The sequence below is a fragment of the Lasiosphaeria miniovina genome, assembly GCF_030549165.1.
Source record: "Lasiosphaeria miniovina strain SMH2392-1A chromosome Unknown B0T26scaffold_8, whole genome shotgun sequence".
Classification (NCBI taxonomy): domain Eukaryota; kingdom Fungi; phylum Ascomycota; class Sordariomycetes; order Sordariales; family Lasiosphaeriaceae; genus Lasiosphaeria; species Lasiosphaeria miniovina.
The window spans coordinates 3,977,154-3,995,790 of record NW_026848227.1 but is presented as its reverse complement, the minus strand read 5'-3'; the positions used below and the strand labels follow the sequence as shown (position 1 = coordinate 3,995,790).

At 55.8% G+C, this 18,637-nt stretch overlaps 6 protein-coding genes and 1 non-coding gene across 7 annotated transcripts; 4 read left to right on the top strand and 3 right to left on the bottom strand.

Annotated features, from left to right (window-relative positions):
* Positions 1–2,921: 2,921 nt before the first annotated feature.
* Positions 2,922–4,524, bottom strand: B0T26DRAFT_521465 (uncharacterized protein). The gene has a single exon (XM_060435478.1). It carries the CDS (start codon positions 4,191–4,193, stop codon positions 3,168–3,170), a length of 1,026 nt encoding a protein of 341 aa, XP_060290897.1. The 5' UTR covers positions 4,194–4,524; the 3' UTR covers positions 2,922–3,167.
* A 349-nt stretch (positions 4,525–4,873) lies between these two features.
* On the top strand, positions 4,874–5,424 carry B0T26DRAFT_681648 (uncharacterized protein; the record flags this gene model as incomplete). The annotated part of the gene is made up of 2 exons (XM_060440660.1): positions 4,874–5,077; positions 5,164–5,424. The coding sequence occupies 2 exons, from the start codon at positions 4,874–4,876 to the stop codon at positions 5,422–5,424; spliced, it is 465 nt and encodes a 154-aa protein (XP_060290896.1).
* Positions 5,425–5,990: 566 nt separating this feature from the next.
* Positions 5,991–8,027, bottom strand: B0T26DRAFT_681647 (FAD binding domain-containing protein; the record flags this gene model as incomplete). Its single annotated transcript, XM_060440659.1, has 4 exons — positions 5,991–6,070; positions 6,150–6,266; positions 6,326–6,491; positions 6,579–8,027. 4 exons carry the CDS (start codon positions 8,025–8,027, stop codon positions 5,991–5,993), a joined length of 1,812 nt encoding a protein of 603 aa, XP_060290895.1.
* A 444-nt stretch (positions 8,028–8,471) lies between these two features.
* B0T26DRAFT_733718 (uncharacterized protein) lies at positions 8,472–9,715 on the top strand. The gene is made up of 2 exons (XM_060443161.1): positions 8,472–8,907; positions 8,978–9,715. The coding sequence occupies exons 1-2, from the start codon at positions 8,742–8,744 to the stop codon at positions 9,136–9,138; spliced, it is 327 nt and encodes a 108-aa protein (XP_060290894.1). The 5' UTR covers positions 8,472–8,741; the 3' UTR covers positions 9,139–9,715.
* Positions 9,716–10,047: 332 nt separating this feature from the next.
* B0T26DRAFT_657491 (uncharacterized protein) lies at positions 10,048–10,926 on the top strand (the record flags this gene model as incomplete). The annotated part of the gene is made up of 1 exon (XM_060438790.1): positions 10,048–10,926. One exon carries the CDS (start codon positions 10,048–10,050, stop codon positions 10,924–10,926), a length of 879 nt encoding a protein of 292 aa, XP_060290893.1.
* A 561-nt stretch (positions 10,927–11,487) lies between these two features.
* B0T26DRAFT_t258 lies at positions 11,488–11,607 on the bottom strand. The gene has a single exon. It is a non-coding gene; the product is annotated as a tRNA-Ala (tRNA).
* A 4,413-nt stretch (positions 11,608–16,020) lies between these two features.
* B0T26DRAFT_521402 (uncharacterized protein) lies at positions 16,021–16,710 on the top strand. The gene has a single exon (XM_060435477.1). The coding sequence runs from the start codon at positions 16,175–16,177 to the stop codon at positions 16,589–16,591; it is 417 nt and encodes a 138-aa protein (XP_060290892.1). The 5' UTR covers positions 16,021–16,174; the 3' UTR covers positions 16,592–16,710.
* Positions 16,711–18,637: the final 1,927 nt, after the last annotated feature.

The window sequence follows — 18,637 nt, the reverse complement described above, 5'->3', positions numbered from 1 at the left end:
GAATCCCGGTCCGGAATGGCGGCGCCCCGGCTCCCGTCTGCTAGCCGTTTCTAACTTTTTCGATCCTTCCGCATCTTGCAAACCTTCACCAAATGAAGTACGTACCGTTGCAGCCGAGCCTGGGGATATTGGCCACGTTGCCTGTATTGTTTGGAAGCAACAGATACCAGTGTCAGGTCATGTCAATTTGCCAGCTTCCCAGCAAAACCGTTTCTGGATTCTGGAACCTTGCGCCTTTCCCTCTACGCATTTCCGTCGCGGTTGTTGTGGCAAACCGCATGCAAAGTACAGGTGAGACGGGAACGGCAACGCCACATTTATGCATCGAGCAAATGAAAGCTGACAGAAAGAATCCTAGCTTCGGAATCACCCGTCAGAGCTTAGTTGTGGGGAAATGACGTGAAGGGTTGCATTCAATATCCGGGCAACAATGGACGCTTATTACCACATTTGGTTCCCGGCTTGGCAACACTATTTGATGGCAACCGCAGTTCCCCTGATTCTGCGGCGTGCTTACTGCATCACTTCATGGAGTTTATCAACTTCGAGAGGTGGATATTTAATTACAATCTTTGCCGCATAGTAATCCAGTGATAAGGGGTTTGTGTCTATCAGCCCTTTGGCCTTGGTGTTGAGCAGTATTTGAAGGTTTTGCGTAAAACCGAAAAGGAGCGAAGGAGCGTGCATTACGGCTTCTTAAACAGACTAATCTCTCCGTAATTAATCGAGCCTTAGCCGTAGGGGTTTCTATAGTCTGTTTTCAGTAGCATAAGACTCGAACGCGAACTTGGAAATAATTCGCACAGATACGCCATGTCATTTCATCGGTATTGATATTCTAAACCAACACTATTTCCAAGGCTCCAATTCGACGCTGGGTTCAAGGTGCTGGCTTGCCTTCGGGTACTTGCCATCCAATAGAACCTCCGTTGTCCCTTACCACCCCTAGACACCGTGGTGATCGGATCCGCTACATAACGAAAGCGGCCGTAAATACCATGCCCTCCAGTTAACATGATAGCGAGTGCATCGCTAAATGTGCCCGACATGTCCGCCTCGATGGTGTGTGCCGCTGCTACTTGGTACCCAGCCCAACTCTCTGGGTTTTTGGTGCCCCGGGTAACATCGAGCGCGTGGAAGGTCACCTTAGCCAAGAAACCGTTGACCTGTGTGCCACCCTAGTTCTTTTAAATGATCTTGGTGTCAGTCCTGTCCAGCCCTAATCGTACCTTTCTTTGTATTGTGGTTTTCTCTCTTGTCGTCGAGCTCTTCTTTTCTAAATCGTAAGCAACACTGAAGAAGAGGGCCTAATTATTTGGGTAACCCGGTCCCTTTGGTGTAGGGCCGAGCATCATCATATCCGTAACTCTGAGCCTGAAAATAATGTCTTCTGTCCAGATTGCATCTTGTTCTTTGTCCTGGATGTCGAATTCAAACCATACGGGATTCATATATTTGACCATATCGGCTGCTTTTCTCGCTGCCGGCAAATCGGGGAAGCCTTGAGCCTCATTTTCCTTCGCATTTGCCTCCTTGAACCTCTTGCCGGCCTTCAGCGTGGCTTGCTTGCAGGCCTCGTTGGCGGTTTCGAACTCGTGAAAAGGCCCGTAACAAGAGTAATTGCAGTATTGGCGCTCATGGTGAGGCTCCCCTCTTCATGTGGGAAAGGTGAGGTGAGGGCATAGATGCTAAAGAGTCTGGTGGGACGAGCAAACCAAGGGCAGACTGTGAAGTTGCGTACATTCGACGAGGTGACAGTGGTGTTGCTTCTGTCGGGATATGAGGATGCTCGATTGATGAGGTCGGTCCATCTAAATGATTATATACAACTATTAGTTACATAAAAACTATTAGTTACATAAAAACTACAAGGTGCCGGTGTAAAGAAATAATGCACCAGGGGGCTCGCTTTGTGTCTTAATTGGCCTCCTCCGCTTCCCGTCGCAAGGCTCAGTCACTTTGGAAACCCGGCATCAGTCTGGGGCTTGCAACATTGTTTCGCCCTATTGGCATGGTCACGCCGTCACAGCGTCATAGCATGGCTGACGAGGTCGAGGGAATGTGTGTGGGGTTGTTTTGGCAAGGAAGGACTGCACTCGCCACGGGTTGAACGGACTTGACAGAGTGGTTAGGTAGGTAATTACGCCTCCGATCCTCCAATGCCGGGCACCTTGCCCCCCCGCCATATTGATAGATGGACACCATAGTCGGTTTCGCAGCCTTTGCCTCTGAGAGGCCTGGGTTTCGGCCGATCAAGGTTTGAGATCGTTGGTGGCATCCGTGGGATGGCACGTTGTCCGAAAGGTATCTGTCAGAAAAAAGGGGGGGTTCTAGAAGGTGCTGGAATCATGGATTTGTCACTATCAGAAAGAAGGGAGATTCTAGAAGGTGCTAGAATCATGAATTTGTCACTATTAGCCACAGACGCGCAATAACCTCGCCACCTGGCCATGGCTATAAGAAATGCTCTCTGGCAGAGCCAGAGAGCCTAGAATTGAGGGCAATACAATCAAGCAATTGCAACCCCATCAATTCCACAAGATCCAGTGTGCAGTGTTTCTGACAGTATCTATTGTGCCGCCGAGCTTCGGGTTTCGGAGCCGCCTTGGATGGATGGGGCTGCCTGTGAGTTGTCTGAGAGGGATCCACTGGTGCCGCCGAGTTTCCGAGCCTCATTGAATGGAACAATCCAGGTGAATCCCGCTTCGGGCGATTGTTACAGCGGCACGAGGCTTTAGCGCCAACAACTTGCTGCTACCTACAAAGTAAAACCTAGTAATCGGGCTCCTAGTTTCGGGCGAGGTAACTCCAAAGGGCCAGGGGCTGGGACGATTTCCTAGGCTAGTCCCAATCCATTACCCATGCCTCGCCAGCACCTGAGAAATCGAAGTAGGGTTATCCGACTCGGACCAGCGAGTAAGCATCCTTCTCTCGGCATCCTCCTCCTAGCAGGAAACGATCATTGCAGGTCCCATTTGATGTCGGTAGGAAGAATACCAGATACCTGCCAACCGATTTCCGGTTCTCCCTTTCGACGCGTGGGCAAAGGCAACGACTAGACAACAACTCGGTTAGATCCTGCCAGTCCCGCAGACCCACGCTTCCCAGCACAAGCGCTGCTGCTCAGCAAAAGCCATGCGCCGATAATTTCACATCAAACGACCACGCTAGTGCGAGTAGGTCCTTGCAACCCGCACAGGGTGCGCGACCACGGTGGCCGGCAGCACGACCGCGGGCCTGGCCATTCTCCAGACAGCCCTCCCGGCACGCCATTGCCGCGTCCCTGCAACCTTGGCCCCGGCGATCGGGGGCACCGAGGCGACGGGTCTAGGCTCTGGCGGCGGCCGCATTGGGCTCTCGCAGCCTGGGTTTTTGGCCGCATCGGGCTCAAGTCCCCAGTCCACGACGGTCCAGCCGTAACCGCGCATCTGCGCGCGCAGGGGCTCCCACCAGCGGTCGCTCGCGTGGCTCACCCGGCCCTTGCGCCAGGGCACGACGAGCATGTCCTCGTTTAGGGAGATAGTGACTTTGTCGAGCAGGGGGAACCGGGCGTGGAGGGCGGCGTTGAAGACGGCGAGGACGCGGCTGGCGACGGGCGAGTCCATGTAGGCGCAGAGGTGGTTCTCAAAGGCCACGCTGGACAGGGCGTGGAACTCGAGCGACTGGAGGTTTGGGCAGCGGCTGTACAGGGTGGGCAGCAGGCTAGTGCGTTGGGCGACGTCTTTGCTCGTGTGGAAGCTGGCCTTGCCGAACGTGATGCACTCCACGGGGGTGACGGTGAAGGGCAGGCGAATGTGTCTAAGCAAGGCGCCGTTTCGGGGGCCAATGCAGTCGAGGAAATAACGCAGCAAGAGCAGCGTCTCGACAGGCGCGTGCAACCGCACTCGTCGGCAGGGATCCACGACGGGCGGGATGGTGAAGCAGTTTTGCGAGAAGAAGACAGAGCTGGCCTCGGCGTGCATCTGGCGACTGGCCAGAAAGAGGCCAAGAAGCCTGAGAGACAGGGGCCACTGGCTGTCAGCGTCCAGCTCGTCGTGCGAGTAGGCGTTGGCGGGAGCGTCGAGCACCATGTCCCTCCTGTAAATGGATATGGGCTGCGAGACGATGAGGAGGTCCTCGTAGATGCGATTGCGCAATTCCCCTGGCAGACGGAAAAAGAAAGCGAGGCCGGTCGTCATCTTGGCTCCTTCCATTATTTGTTGGCTACTTAATAAGTCAGGTAAGGTCGGCAGTGAATTTGGGCGGTGGCGCTAATAAGTCGCACGTGTGGTTGGAATGGTATTTGGATTGCTCAGTCTCCGATGGTCGTGGAATGGCCGTCGTCAAATTCGGGGGCAGAGTCTCGTGACGTTTTCGATCACCAGGGCTCTGGCCAATCAAGCCCCTGGTATGTACCGTACGAGTACGAGGGGACCTCTCGCACGTCGCGGCTTCCCAACCTGGGGCTGCCGGAGTCGCGTCCCTGCCACAAACACATTTCACATTATTGGATCTAATCATGCCTTCTGCACTGAGAGATAATCGCCCCTCGAATTCCATCAGCGCCTTACCATTTCTCCACGAATATCTCCGAATGAGGCTCCGTTGAACCGTCGACAATTGGCCTGCTCGTGGGTATGAACCAGGCTAGGTGCAGAAGGTCTGGGGGGGAAAAAAGGCCTTTGCTGTAGCGCGGAAGCAAAACACAAAAGGCGCACAGGTTGCGGCACAAACAAAAAACACGGTACCAGATATTCCAGCGAGTGTCATTATTGGCCTTGACTGCAAATCTCAATGGCAAAACCTGGGCTGACTGGAACTGCCTGAACTAGGCTGCATTGGGAGTCTGGGACGCTTTTGGCCGTGGAGAGACGGAATGGTTGCACAGCCCGAAATGGATGCCAATGCCAATGCCAATGCCAATGCCAATGCCAATGCCAATGTCAATGCCAGTTCTGAGATTGAGGGGATTGCCGATGCCACCGCCATCCGCAATCTCCGCCACTACACGATAGCATCAAGTGCCAAAGACGGCCATGGAAACGGCCGGCGAGCTCAACCCTTCCCGCAACGAAATCCGACTGCTCCACCTCGACCCGTGCACCAACCTCGATAGGCCTGCGATCTAGCAGGCCTGTCAGATCACGACGCACGCGGCACTGACTACATGATGAACTGCGCCAGAGACCGGGCCTTTTTCGTCACGCTCAACCAGCTGATCGGCATGAGGGTGGCGGGGGGTGGCGCGTCGAAGCCGGCGACCATGTCTTCGCCGCTGCCGGCGCAAGTCACCCGCTGCTGCTGCGGCCATCGCGGCAGTATGAAGACACGTGGACGGCCGTCGGCGAGTGCTATCTCCACGGGTTCATGCACGGGGCGGGCGTGGTGAACATTAAGCTGTGCAACAGGTTCGAGGAGATTGTGAGCGCCGATCCGGCTGTGTAGGCGATGAAAGGCACGGACAGGAATCCACGGTGGGACGAAATTGGACAGGAGGTGCTCGAGGAGGGGTCGAAGTGGATTCCGATGGAGTGATGTAGCGCAGCTGGGTACTGGAAACTGAGCATCGCTGTCAAGTACGCTGCGTATAATCTCGTACTTTCTATTAGAAGTTGTATTAGACCCTTACTAAAAGCCGCTCGATCTGAGCTCAAAGACGATAGGAAAGAATAGAATGTCCAATTGAAGCCAACGCATCCAGGATCCTGCAAGGTCTGAGGGATTTGTTACTCAGCCAAAGCCTCTTTGTTCTCTATTAACGATGATCCTTGAGGAATTAATGGAAGTCTGGTCTTATCACTTCTCGCCCTCTATTTGCAGTTCTGGGGTCAAGGGAAAGGCGAATACAAGCAGCGTGCCTGTATCTATATTACATATACACCACAAGAGGAAAGACCACTCTACCAGCAGTGTTAGTTAATGAACCACCCCACTCCCTCAAGCACCCATAATATACTAGCTGGCGGGTATGGAAACAAATAAACCCTTGCCGAACCTCACATCCCATCATCTCATGATTGGGCGGTGAGAAAGGCCCCAAAGAACTCGCCCAGCGACGAGGCGTCTTCAAGGCGCACAATCTTGGCCACATCTGCAGAACAAATGGTGTCAGTCCGCATCCTCATGGCTGGGGCTTGTGCTAGGGCTTGTGCTGGGAGCCCGTGACTCACAGTGATCTGGCCGCACCACGACAATAGCGCCCCTTTGGGAGGCGATGCCGTATGCCTCGTAGGCGTGTCCGTGGCCGGAGTTGTAGCTCTCGTCGTCGGCAAAGACTTTGGTCAAGTCTGGCAGCAGCTGTGTCAACATGCAGTCTTTGTAAGAATTCAGGGTGTAGGCGACATACTCTTCATCTTCCACTTGCCCGTGGCAGGCGTGAAGAAGGCAGGAATCTCTCCCTGCTCGACCTTCTTTCTGTCCCCCGCGAGAACAAGGACGCGGTCGATGACCGTATCCGGGTCCGCACCCGGCGGCGTGAAGCGATGCACCACCTGCTCGAGAGCTCCGGATACCTGCGGCCATAGAGTGTCAGCTCAATGGGTAGATGCCGCCGTCATACGCCGACAAGGTAAATGCTTGGAAAGGAAACAACAGCAAACCTGTTCTAGGCGTCCTGCACTCTCCGCCTGAGACACATTCCCGGCAAAAACGACGAGGTACCATGCGCCAGTGGCTGGCAGCGCGTTGACGAGCTGCATGGCCTTGGCGTCGCAGAAGCGCACGACCTGCGCGGTCGGGAACCTCATGCCGACGGGCGCCCTGGGCGCGAGGTCCTGCCCGCCGCCCGCTGCGTCCGTGATGGCCGAGTCGTCGTAATGGATGGCCTGGCCGGCCGTGTAGCGGCCGGCCTTGACGAACTGCTGGGCGAAGAACTTGGTGCTGATGCCGTTGTCGTGGCGGTACTTTGTGTTGAACAGGCGCGTGAAGCCGCGGTCGAACTCGATCAGCTCGGTGGCGGTGCGCTCGCGTTCGATCATGTACGACTCGAGCAGCGGCGCCGAAGCGGCCAGGCCGCGCAGGATCATGCCCAGCTTCCAGCCAATGTTGTGGCCGTCCTGCAGGCTGACGTTCATGCCCTGGCCTGCCTTGGGCGAGTGCGTGTGGCAGGCGTCGCCGGTGAGGAAGACGCGATGGGCCTGGTGGAAGAAGTCGGCGCGGCGCTGGCCGATAGCGTAGGCGGACCACCACGCCGTCTCGGCCACGTCCATGGCGTAGGGTGCGAAGATGAGGCGCGCACGCGCCTGCAGGTCGGCCAGCGTCACGTCGGCCACGCGCGTGCCCGCCGGCAGCTCGATGTAGAAGCGCACCATGGCGTCGCCCTCGCGCGGGATGACCAGCAGGTTGCCGGCCCTCGAGTTGAGCACCGCCTTCTTGCGGATGTCGGGGAAGTCGGTCAGCGGGTAGACGTCCATGACGCCCCACACGGCCTCGGTGCTGTCGCCCAGCATCCTGAACCCGAGCGACCTGCGCACGATGCTGTGGGCCCCATCGCACCCCAGCACGTACTTGGCCCGGTAGCTCTTCTCGACGCCGCCCTCGACCGTGTCGACCGTGACGCAGTACGCGGCGGGGTCTGCCGCTGCTGCCGCCTCGTCCACCTCGACGTTTTTGACCTCGCAGTCGTACTCGATGGGGGCCGGCACGCCGCCCTCCTCCAGGTCGCCGATCATGAGGGCGTTCAGGCGGGCCTGGTTGAGGATGACATGTGGCTGGTGGCTGACTTCGGTCTCCTTGTCGGGCGCATAGCGCCACCTCCGGATGCCCTCCTTGACGTCTGCGCCCGCGCCGTCCGCTGTCACGGCGGCCCAAAAGGCAATCTCGAGCACGTGGTACGACTCCTTCAGCAGGGCCTCGGCAATGCCGAAGCTATCAAAGATCTCGACGGTGCGCGTCTGCACGCCGTCGGCCTGGCCCACCTTCAATGGCCCGTCGCGCTGCTCGAGGATCTTATAGTTGATGCCAAAGCGAGACAGCCACATGGCCGCGCACAGGCCGGCTGAGCCGCTGCCGCAGATGAGCACGTCCGTCTGCTCGGCATTGGCAGCCATGGTGTTGGGCAGTAATTTGGATTTTTTTTTATGTCTGTTTGTGACGATTAAAAGGGGCGGATCAGACAGGCAGTAGGGGGTGGGGTCACAAGGTCAAAGCGCAATGCAAAGTGCAGTCAAAGTCGGAGTGACGTCAACACTGAGCAGAATTGAGATCAAACATGTTCAATGTAGGCTCGCAAGGTGCAACTGTTCAACAAGATGTCGCAGTATATATCCCCTACCTCAGATGGCGGAGGATCTTGCGGCTGCAGCTGACGATGGGCGAGGCCGGGGTTGCAAGCAATGGGGCCACAAGATGTTCAAACTTCCAGTCCCAGGAACTCGGTCGTCGGCGTCGTTGGCCTCTGAATTGCGGGGCCCCAGGCCACAAGACTCGCCTTTCCCCAGGCTGGCCTCCTCAAACTTCCCCGCAGCCGGCAAGTCTCGGCTCCAAACACGGAAGCGCTGGGCTTTCTTAATTCCGCCACTATCCACCGTGGCTCCATGTGCAATTCTAAACTAGCGCCTTCAAGTCAGCTGAACTGAGCTGAGGCCATCGTCCCTCACACTCGTGACTCAAACTAACTTCCCGTAGTTTGTATAAGTCGGGATGAGTGGGTTTTGTAGCCAAGATTGAACACTGGCAATATTCTGAGTGTAGGGCGGACAACGGCCATTATCCAGCAGCGAGCTGAGTCCCGCTCATCCTACATTCCTCTCGTAATACACGGTATGGACTGCTGGGGAGATACTGCCACCAGTTCGAGGCTCCTGGATTCGACAATGACCCAGTCAATCACCACATTAGATGGGCCATCCTTCGTGAGCTACAAGCTCGAATTCTATTTTTTTTTCTGCGTTTTACCCATCGTCCCTGCTTGTGGGGCGCATGGCCGTGGTAAGGGTGGCCATCTAAACACCACCACAAACAAAGACTTAGGACTGCAACTGACATCCATTCTAATTAGTCGCGTGCAGAGTTACACGTTCCAACTGGAACCAGACCTTCCGGCGAGTTTTATCCTACGTATTCGACTATATCTTCGGCACCTTAGGGGCGGTTTCAATGCGCATGAAGAAACGAGCAAGGCGTAGGATACGAACTTTGGTAAATCTCTTGACAGTCTAACCATCTGTAGTGAGATGAAGTGGTTGGAAGATGCTGTCTGATTGTCTTGGTTCTAACTGAAAGAAGGCCGGGTTTATATAAACCTTTGACGGCCTGAAGACTGGGTCCCAGGTGGGCACCCAGGGCAGGGCGATGAGGGTCTAGGTTGCGAGCCAGGAGGGCCTATGTTGCGAGCCAGGATGGCCAGCTGTATGGCTTGACATCGCCACATTCATGCCACACAATCTTGGTTCCTAGATTATCGAGATAACTGGTATTGCCCACCAATGCTAAGAGTCGATAATTTTTATTGGCGCACAGCGAGCAGAAACTAGTCCTGGTTACGGTTGTACTGTTTGTTGTCGCTATATCCCCGGAGCTATATCCCCGGCGTTGGAGGAAGCTATCCAACACCTGGGAAGCTGGCAATGTACTCAATTTCACTCTCACGAGACGTCTAATTTGCACTGGCATCGGCTCGCAGTACTAGATTCCGGGTCCCGAGCGGAAAATAGCACGCCTCGGATGGAGCCGGCCAACCGTGTTGCCGAATTGGGCGATTCTAGACGACAGGCCCCGGCATTAGCCAGATTGCCCCCCCGCCAGCAACAACTCCAAGACTAGCACGCCTTGTCCTTTGCGGAATTTAGGCTGCACCCTCGCCCAATATCTTTCAAAGTTTGCGACGGAGGCGCCAAGACCTATATATACTGCCCGTGTCGGCGCAATTGCAACTAAAGTTGCCCAGACTGACTGGGGTGAAGTGGTAGTGACACAGAGAGATTGAGGGGGGAATATCGTCTCGCCGTACCGCCTGGGCAACCTACCTGATAATATTTTCTCAACTCTGCTCTGCTCTGTCCTCGCTTCCTTATTCCACGCTGCTTTCTTCGTTCTCTTCTTCCCCTCACCCAGGCTCGCCCACCCACCATGATTCAGCTTCCAGCCCTCTTCGGGGCGGCCCTACCCCTCTTCGCGTCTCTCACGAGCGCGGCGGCCATTGAGCCGCGGCAGACGGCAGCACAAGTGGTCCGGCTCAGCTCCATCGAGAACATCGCGGTCCGGTCCAATGGGCAGGTTCTGGCGACCAACATGAACAGCGCCAATCTGTACGCCATTGACCCCGTGGCCAAGACGTCGTCGACGGCCATTTCGGTGACGGGGGCTTCGGGGCTCAGCGGCATCGGCGAGTACGCCCCCGACGTCTTTGCCGTCATCGGCGGCAAGGGCATCTACAAGGTCGACTTTTCCGGCGGCACGCCCAAGTCGTCACTCATCAAGACCATCACCGAGGCCAACAACCTCAACGGGCTGGCCGTGTTCGACAACAGCACCGTGCTGGTGGCCGACGCCGGCAAGGGCAGCGTGTACCGCTTCAGCGTGGTGACGGGCGAGTACTCGGTGGTGCTGACGGACGCGACCATGGCGCCCTCGGGCGGCATTCCGTTCGGTATCGACGGCATCAAGTATAAGGACGGTACCGTGTGGTACACCAACATCTTCAAGAACAGCTTCCACAAGGTCGCCGTCGACGAGGTCACGGCCAAGGCCAAGGGCGCCTTCACCACGCTGTGGACCAATCTCATGGGCGACGACCTGTGCTTCGGCCCCAACGGCAAGATCTACGTCGCCACCAACTCGCGCAACTCGCTCGTCGAGGTCGACCCCACGGCCGCCAAGCCCGCACCCGTCTCCGTCGGCAGCGTCACCGGCTCCACCTCGTGCGCCTTTGGCCGCACCGAAAAGGACAAGAATGTCGCCTACGTAGGAGCCGGCGCCGGTGTGTTTGCCGTTACCGTTAAGATCTGAGGCTGTCTGTCGCCGCGGTAATCGCCATAAGACCAAAAGAAGAGACTTTGGAGAGATTTTGATAGCAAAACAGGAAATACAGAATTAAATGATCTAGGGGTGCGTTGATCGATCTCTGTGAAAGTGAATCAAAGATGTGGTTCACATGTCGTATAGGTGTTTTCGTTCTCCTAGTAGCTCATGTTGTGAATTTTAGAATGAGACCATACGGTTCAAGGCAACCAACCAATCGTGCCACAATATTTTCCACATAAACGATTAGAAGACTCCATTTAGTGCAAATACACCTGGTAAAAGATAATAGATATCTGCTGAAGATTTGAACGGACTCCAGCTGCTGATATCTAAGTAAAATGGTTCTAGAAAGAAGACTTGAGGTGGCCTGCCGTCCAGAATCATTTTACCCTATAGTATAATCTCGATACCGACCAGGCCTCCAAGACAAAGAAGATAAGAAAAAAGAGGAAAAAGAGTATGACCAGCCAAAAAAAGCCAAGCCAATCATGGATAGGTATGGAAAAAAGATGAAGAGCTCCGGAACTGGAATCCTCGTTGCAAATCTGGACGAGCTGGGAATCGAACCCAGGACCTTTCGCAGGACATAAGCCGGGCGACGTCTCTGCCGAGACACAACCCAGCGAAGCTGCTAAGCGAACGCTCTACCAACTGAGCCACAGGCCCTATTCTGTTATTGATGGAGGACATTTTGCGGTAATTCCTCTCAAGGCTCCATCCTGTGTGCGGCATTTGGGAAATTCCCTTTCCTGTGCGGTGGAGTCTTATGGAGTAATTCTACACTGTTTTCAGGGGTAACCGAGATAAGAGACACCACCGTACTCCACTCCGCCAGATAAACCGAACAAACATGATTGAGATGTCCATATCCAAGAGGCACGCTCGCAAGAATTAGGCTGACGGTGTCTAGCTGCAAAAACAGCCTCTTGAAACAGTTTGGCGCGGGAATCTAATAGCCGCCCACGAAACCTGCTCACATGTCCGAAGGATGCGGCTCTGGCGGTGGTTGCTCAGTCCGAGCCGAGTCGCGAGTCTGCCTGGCCGTCGTCTGATGTCCCGAGACCGAAGACGTCGGTCCGTAGTCCGAGTTCATCCCTTATCTCCTTTAGCGACCGGGCCGCGCCGGTGGAAAATCCGGCAGCCTGCCCGACTCTGCCACTGCGTGCACAATCAGCCTGATCCTGTTTTGTTTTATTGAAACTCGTTCGTACTTGAAGATGCATTTCTAGGCCGATGTTGTCTCGTCTGAACGCCCTGATTTCTGTCATTATCCAAAATCCACGCCATGGAGATTCCGGCTGCGTCTCCCACCAAGCTCACCTCGCAAAAGCAAGGAGCCACTTGGTTGACACTTGTAGGGCATTTTTGCTGCTTGGAGGGCTGCATTTTGCATCTGTCCGACAACCAAGTCCGCGCTCCGTCCTCATCCGAGAATCGCAAAAAACGCCTCCTTGATATCGCCGACCCCGATCGCTGATCGGCGTTTAATCTATGCTATTAAATTTACTCTATAGTCGGGAGACGGCGGCGAGGTGCAGTGTAACCGACCCTACCAGCTCAAGTGTGCTGCTAGCTTCTGTTCCTGACGGCCCTGTGTCAAATTGCGCAGTTGGTTCGGTTCGTCACACTCTGTTGCCAACACACTTGCCTTGCCATATCCTCGCAGCTGGTTAATTTCCGACACGGATTCTTGTTATTGACTGTTGGTGGCGTGCGTCCTGTCGTGTGACGGAAGAAACAAGTACCTTACGTCGTTCCACTAATCCGGGATTCGGGAGCCGGTGAGCACCAACTTCTGCGACCCCGGGTAAGGTAACATCAGCGAACTCCCCGGAAATGGGAAATGGCAGCCCCAACGCGCCCAACATGCTCACAAACCCCCCCCCCCCCCCCCCAGATTCCAAGTTCAGCCACGAGCAAATTGTAGGTCTACAACGTGGAAGTCCGTTCAAATTGCTTGCAGCAGCACATGTGAGTGCGAAACAGCCCGACGCCCTGCAGCCACCCGCCATCCTATCTCATGCACATCTGCATTCGGTCGGTTATTGGTCGTTGGCTCTGGGGTGATAAAGGGGACAAATACGAGTTGGGGGCATTGCAGAACAGTCTGTCTCGAAACTTGGAGCTCACTTGGGAAAATGCAGTCTTCCATCCATATAATTAATGTGAGGTGCTGGCTGTGAAACCTGGCTAGGGCGTGGGAATGTGGCCAACCCGCAGCAGTGTGGCTGAAAAGGGCAACTCTCTCGGCCTGCTCCTGCTTGGCCCGGGTTTGGGGGGGGGGGGGGGGGTGCCCTGTCCAATAAGGGAAATCCGAGCCCAGTGACTTGATTCCGGGCTGCCAGGCGGGTGCGGCGCGGGGCTGCTGGCCACTTTGAAGGCCGTGAAGAGGGAAATAAATGGGGATCGGGTCTTGCGGAAATCCGCGGGACCCCGGCAAGTTGCGCGGGACCTCTCGGTACTGAGGTTCTCACCGGGGCACGTACCGAGTTTTTGCTGAAAGCAGGTACCTAAGGTAGGGTAAGGTCGGTTAAAGTACGTATGAGCCTTGCGCGATTGGTCAGCTCCTCCGTACTGGAGTACGGAATACGTGCGGACCCGCGGGAAGGAGCGCTGGGTCGCTCACATGACTTCCAGGCTGTGAAGTGCATGAATCAGTCCATTCCATTCCGAGGTGTGGGAGGTGTGGGTGGCTACGCGCAATCGCCGCTTCTTGGTCAGCCTTTTCAGACCGCCTATGTGTGTCGGTGCCCTCGGCGTCGACGGCAAAGCAAACACACACCACCACCCTGGAAGTTGGTGATGGCATCCGGCAATCCCGGAGCGGGAGTCCCTGAAGCACCCTGTAGCTCCTCCGCCACTGATGCGGAGATGCCCTGTAAATTTGTGCTGTAACTAGAGATCGCCGGGGCTCCTAGGGCCCAACAAGCCGTGATTACCGCGGCTAGTACCCTAATAAGCGCCGAGGTGACAGGGTCCGCGGTGCCAACGCCCAACGGTCGTCCCATCCAGTCGTTTGTGTTTACTAGAACCAGACTACCAGTTCCCTCAAGAGAGATGAGCAACCAACACACCCGCCACCTATACAGCGGGTAATATGCTGCGGATGCAGCCTAGCGTTAGCCCTTCTAGTGTCGCTTGGAAGTTAGAGGAGCTAGGTTTTCCCGTTCATCCACGTATCCATATGTACCAACGCCGACTGACTGCCTCGGGGCTTGGACTTGTTACGTCGGCGATAACGGCGCTTATCCCACAATCCACGAAAAATACGTCCAAAACAGCGCTAATTTGCTGACATTGCTGGCAAGTGGCGGCTGGTCAGAGTTTCAAGACGCGATGGTGCGTGCAGTACCCACGCCCACAAGCGCCACATGGTAGTTTGTTAGTAATGTTACGGAGCTATTACACGTTGGTGCGTGAGCGCTTTTTCTCCCTCGCCATCGTCGGGCCATTGCGAGAGTGGGTTTTGAGGCGGAAACCCATCAATTCCCTCCAAGAAGCGCGAAGGATCGCGCTCCAGGGTTGATCGATTCGGCGCCAGACAAGCGCTCCTGAATGTTGTTGGTGAGGTCGGCCCGTTGATTCGCTTGTCCGCGTCTCTCCTTTTGTTGCTGGCATCCTTCCCCTGCCAAAAAGCTAAAGTGAGTAAGCGGCACCGGCTTGCTGCGGCCGGTTGATGGGGGTGAGGATGAAAGGCAAGGGAAAGAGAAAATCTTGGTGTCAACCCCAAAAAACGAACGACAAAGTGAACGTCCGGACGTAAAACCCGGTGGCTTTAAGATGCACAACTGCGGCGCCTGCCCCCCCGGCTGCGACCTCGAAAATAGAAGTGAAACCGCGTTACCGCAACAGAACACTGGAGTGCATGATGCGCGGATTGCCCGGCGGCCCACCCATCAACTGGGGCACCTCACAACGTGGCGCTCGCCTCTGAAACAGGGAACGCTTACGGTTTGCGAGGCACGAACCTTCAATTGCAACGACTGCGGCTTCCATGCATCCTGCAAGGGGGGGGAGCTTCTCCATTACAGTGGGTGCGGCCCACCCCACCCATCCTCCCCCCTCACCATCCGCATTCGCCACAGTGCATTCCCGCCGCCAGTACCATCGTCTGTTCAGTGCTGTCGTCCGCAGGGCCGTCGTCCGATCCGTTTGAGAGAGCATGGTTCGGTTCGGCAGGTGGATGGGGTTAAGAGCTTAGGTAATTCCCAACTTCGCAGGTGCCCTCTCGGCAGGCGGCAGGCACGCTGGTGGCTGTGTCGTGTTCGACTGTGCGTCAAAACGGGAAAGTGGGTCTGGCCTCAACGACGTCATCCACGGACACTTTTTTTCTTTTTGGCGTGCTCGACACCACACCTTTCTTTGACCTACTTGCCGACGAGAGAAGAAGGATGTGGTTTAACACCAACAGCATGCGCACGGGTAGTTTCTTGTTATGCATAATCATGCGTACGGGGTGGTTTGAGCGTTTGAGGAAAAGAGACATGGGTTTGGTGATTTGGAAGAATTCGTGGGCTTGGGGCCTTGGCCGCCCGAGTATTCGTGAGAAATTGCACCATAAGCGACAAGGAACTTGCAATTGATCGAACGAAGAATACAAATAAATAGTGTCTGCGAAATCACCATGGGAAGACAAAATAAAAGGAAAAAAAGAAGATCTATGTGCACCTGTCCAAATGCTTTCCGTCCCTCCCGATGTAAATGTGAGCCCTTGTCTATCCTGTTCCCCGCTATCCTGCAATGCTGCCCGTGTGTTGAGTTTCAAGTATGTATCTGGAAACGAATTGTCGTGTATCTCGCCGAATCGAGCCGTGAAAAGAAGGTATGTCGTTTGCCGCTCTTGCGCCCTGATAATGCACCACCCTCCCGATGCCTAAGTCCTTGGGCATCTGAGGAAACGGAAACCCAAAGTCTCCGCCCATGATATTCCCGCCGTCTGAAAAATGGAATGAAAGAGAGAAACCCAATGCCCCCGCCTTTGCTCCGTGCGCCCATGCGTCCTTTTCCATGCCCATGTACCTATGCCCATGCTTCCCAGCGCTCCATCGAGCTTAGGAGAAAAGAAAAAGAAAGAAAATGATGGCTGGCGCCGAGTGATGAGTTGTCGTCTATCGGATGCAAGTGATTGAGCGAGTTCGTCTTAGTCGTAACGGCCAACATCAGAAAGGAGTGCCTTTGCAGCAGATGGTCTGGACTCCGTCCATGTGAACATGACTTTTGGCGAAGAAAGAAGATGCAGGAAAGGATGGCGTGGCCAATTATGGTGATGGTGGTGGTGGTGGTGGTGTTGAAGTGCTCGGTTGCCAGAGAGATCGAAAGAGCTGCGGCTTGGACGAAAATGGTGGTTTCGGCGTGCGCGCGCTCAGAAGTTGACGAATTCAAAGAGCCGGCTGCAGTCGGAGCAGTCCTTGTAGTCAATGACGGGAATCACGCGGTCATATTGGCGGCTGTAGACGCATTCGCCATATATGTGCCGAGTGTAAACGGCGCACGAGTAAGCCTGGCGGCGGAGCTTGCTCTTGTGCCCGCAGGCATATGTGGTTTGCTCCCAGGTGCACATGTTGGATGCTTGGTGGTGATGGCTTGCTTCAGTTCGATCCTGTGGAGACTGCGAGCGGGCGGTGACGAAGCTGTTGATGGCCGTGAATGAAGAATGTGTGGCCGCGGGGCTCGGGCAGGTTTTATGGTGTTGGATACGGGAGATCTTCTGTTGGCCGTGAAGGATCGTGGGAGGTGTGGTGTTGTTGCAGGGAGGCGACACGCGATGGATGTAACGAGCCGTCACGGGATGGATGTAACGAGCCGTCACGAGCCGGGAAGGAGTCAGGGGAGATACGAGGGAATCTGAGGAAGGTGGTCGAGGAAGATATACAAGCCGAGACGAGACAATGTCTGCTGGGTTTGACTGGATGCTATCGAGTGTCGAGCTTGGAGGTCAACTTATACCTCTTTTGGACGGCATCCAGGCCGGGCATGTTTCTTATATACGTGCGGGACGATGGGCGGCCGCGCGTGCCTTGCGGACCATGATGCCAGGCCGCCCCCCTTTTTTGAGTTCAGAGTTGACGAAGGGAAGGAAGCAAGCGGCGGCGGCGGCGGCGGCGGCGGCGGACGAGCCGGGTCGGTACGCAGGTGAGTGACGTCCTAGTGTTCAGCTTGCAGTTTGCAGTTTGGAGTTTTCAGGGTGCAGAGCGCAGAGCGCAGGGTGAGAGTGCAGTGGTGTGCTTGCGCCGGAGCGGTTGCTGCTCGTCACCGCATAACATACGCCGTCGAGCTACCTTGCCTTGGCGAGGGTACCTTGGTGGAGGTACCCGACCTTAGCTTCCATGCCATGGCCACTTGCCTTGCCCTGGGTTGGTCCTTCCTCGGCTGCAAGCTTGTGGGGTGCCTACGGCGGGATCCCAGCCAAGCCCGAGCCAGTGGGTTGGATTAAATCCAAGTGGGAAGACCAAGGAAAACCGTGCCCGCGGTTGTTGGGTCCGACAAGCAGCCATCACGGACACTGGAGTCTGGATGGATGAATCATGATGAGGGGCTCGGTGGGGCCCGGTTCGCTCCCGGCCTGGGGGCGTAGAACGGCACCTGCCCTGACCCCTGTCCCCGCCTGCAGGGCTGGCTGGCAGGGCTGGCCGGCAGGGCTGGCTAGTACCCCCCTTCCCCCCACCTTGACCGATTTGGATGGATGCTTGTGCGGCGCAGAAGTGTTGTTGGGGAGAGATTTTCGAGGCTCTGCAAACATGACCACATCCTACCCACCCCGATGTGCAGGGCCTGACCGCTCGCCATTGGTGAATTGCCGCACCTAGCAAGGCACACACGCAACGTCTGTACATCCAGCCCACGGCCCTAATCCGTACCCATCTCGTGATTCTCCCCTGCTCTGGGCTTGTGCTTTCCGTGTTTTCTGTGGCTCGACTTTTAGCGGCGGGCGAGCCACATCACACTGAACACTCAGCACCCGACAGTGCTGCTGTACAGAGGACCGTCCTAGGCTGCCCCAATGTAGCTTTACCCCAAACCCCCAATTGGCAGCGGGAGAGACATTCTGTCGAAACCCCCGACCGTTGGTGCAGCCCCCCCGCTCCCCGTCACCGGCCCAACCCATCACGTATCCATTCCACATCCCATTGGCATCTCATCCCCTGTCAGTCCCAGCTCGATCCCCGGCTGCGCACAATGCTGGTGCGGCGACGCTACCAACTGCCGGCGAGGGAGCAAAGCCCGAAAGGGGAAATAAAAAGTCGGAAAAACAATCCCCATCATCAGAATTCCCAAATCCCGCATCCCACCTCAAGGCTCCCGTCGGTTTGAGACGCCGCGGCCGCCAAAGTGGTCGTGTCGGCTCCTTCCGAAAACTTCTATCCTCTACGCTCGCCGCCCTAATAACAGGCCGAACTCTGCCACTGGCCAAAAAAAAAAAAGGTTTGTATGGCGCAGAGCATTGGACGATTTCCAGGCACCGACATTTCCTCCCCAATTCCAAAATTTCTATTTTGATTTTTCCACTCCGACAAGTGCACTGCCATGGCTCCGTCTCTTGCGTCGCCCACCTCGGCCCGGATGGCGGCCATGGCATTGGCAGCCCTGACTGATAATTGCAGTAGCCTGCTATGATGGTCACGGCCAGTAGTCCGCGTGACACCGTGCATGGTTTTTCTTCATCGGCTCACCGACCCGAGCATCCTGTGCCCGTCAT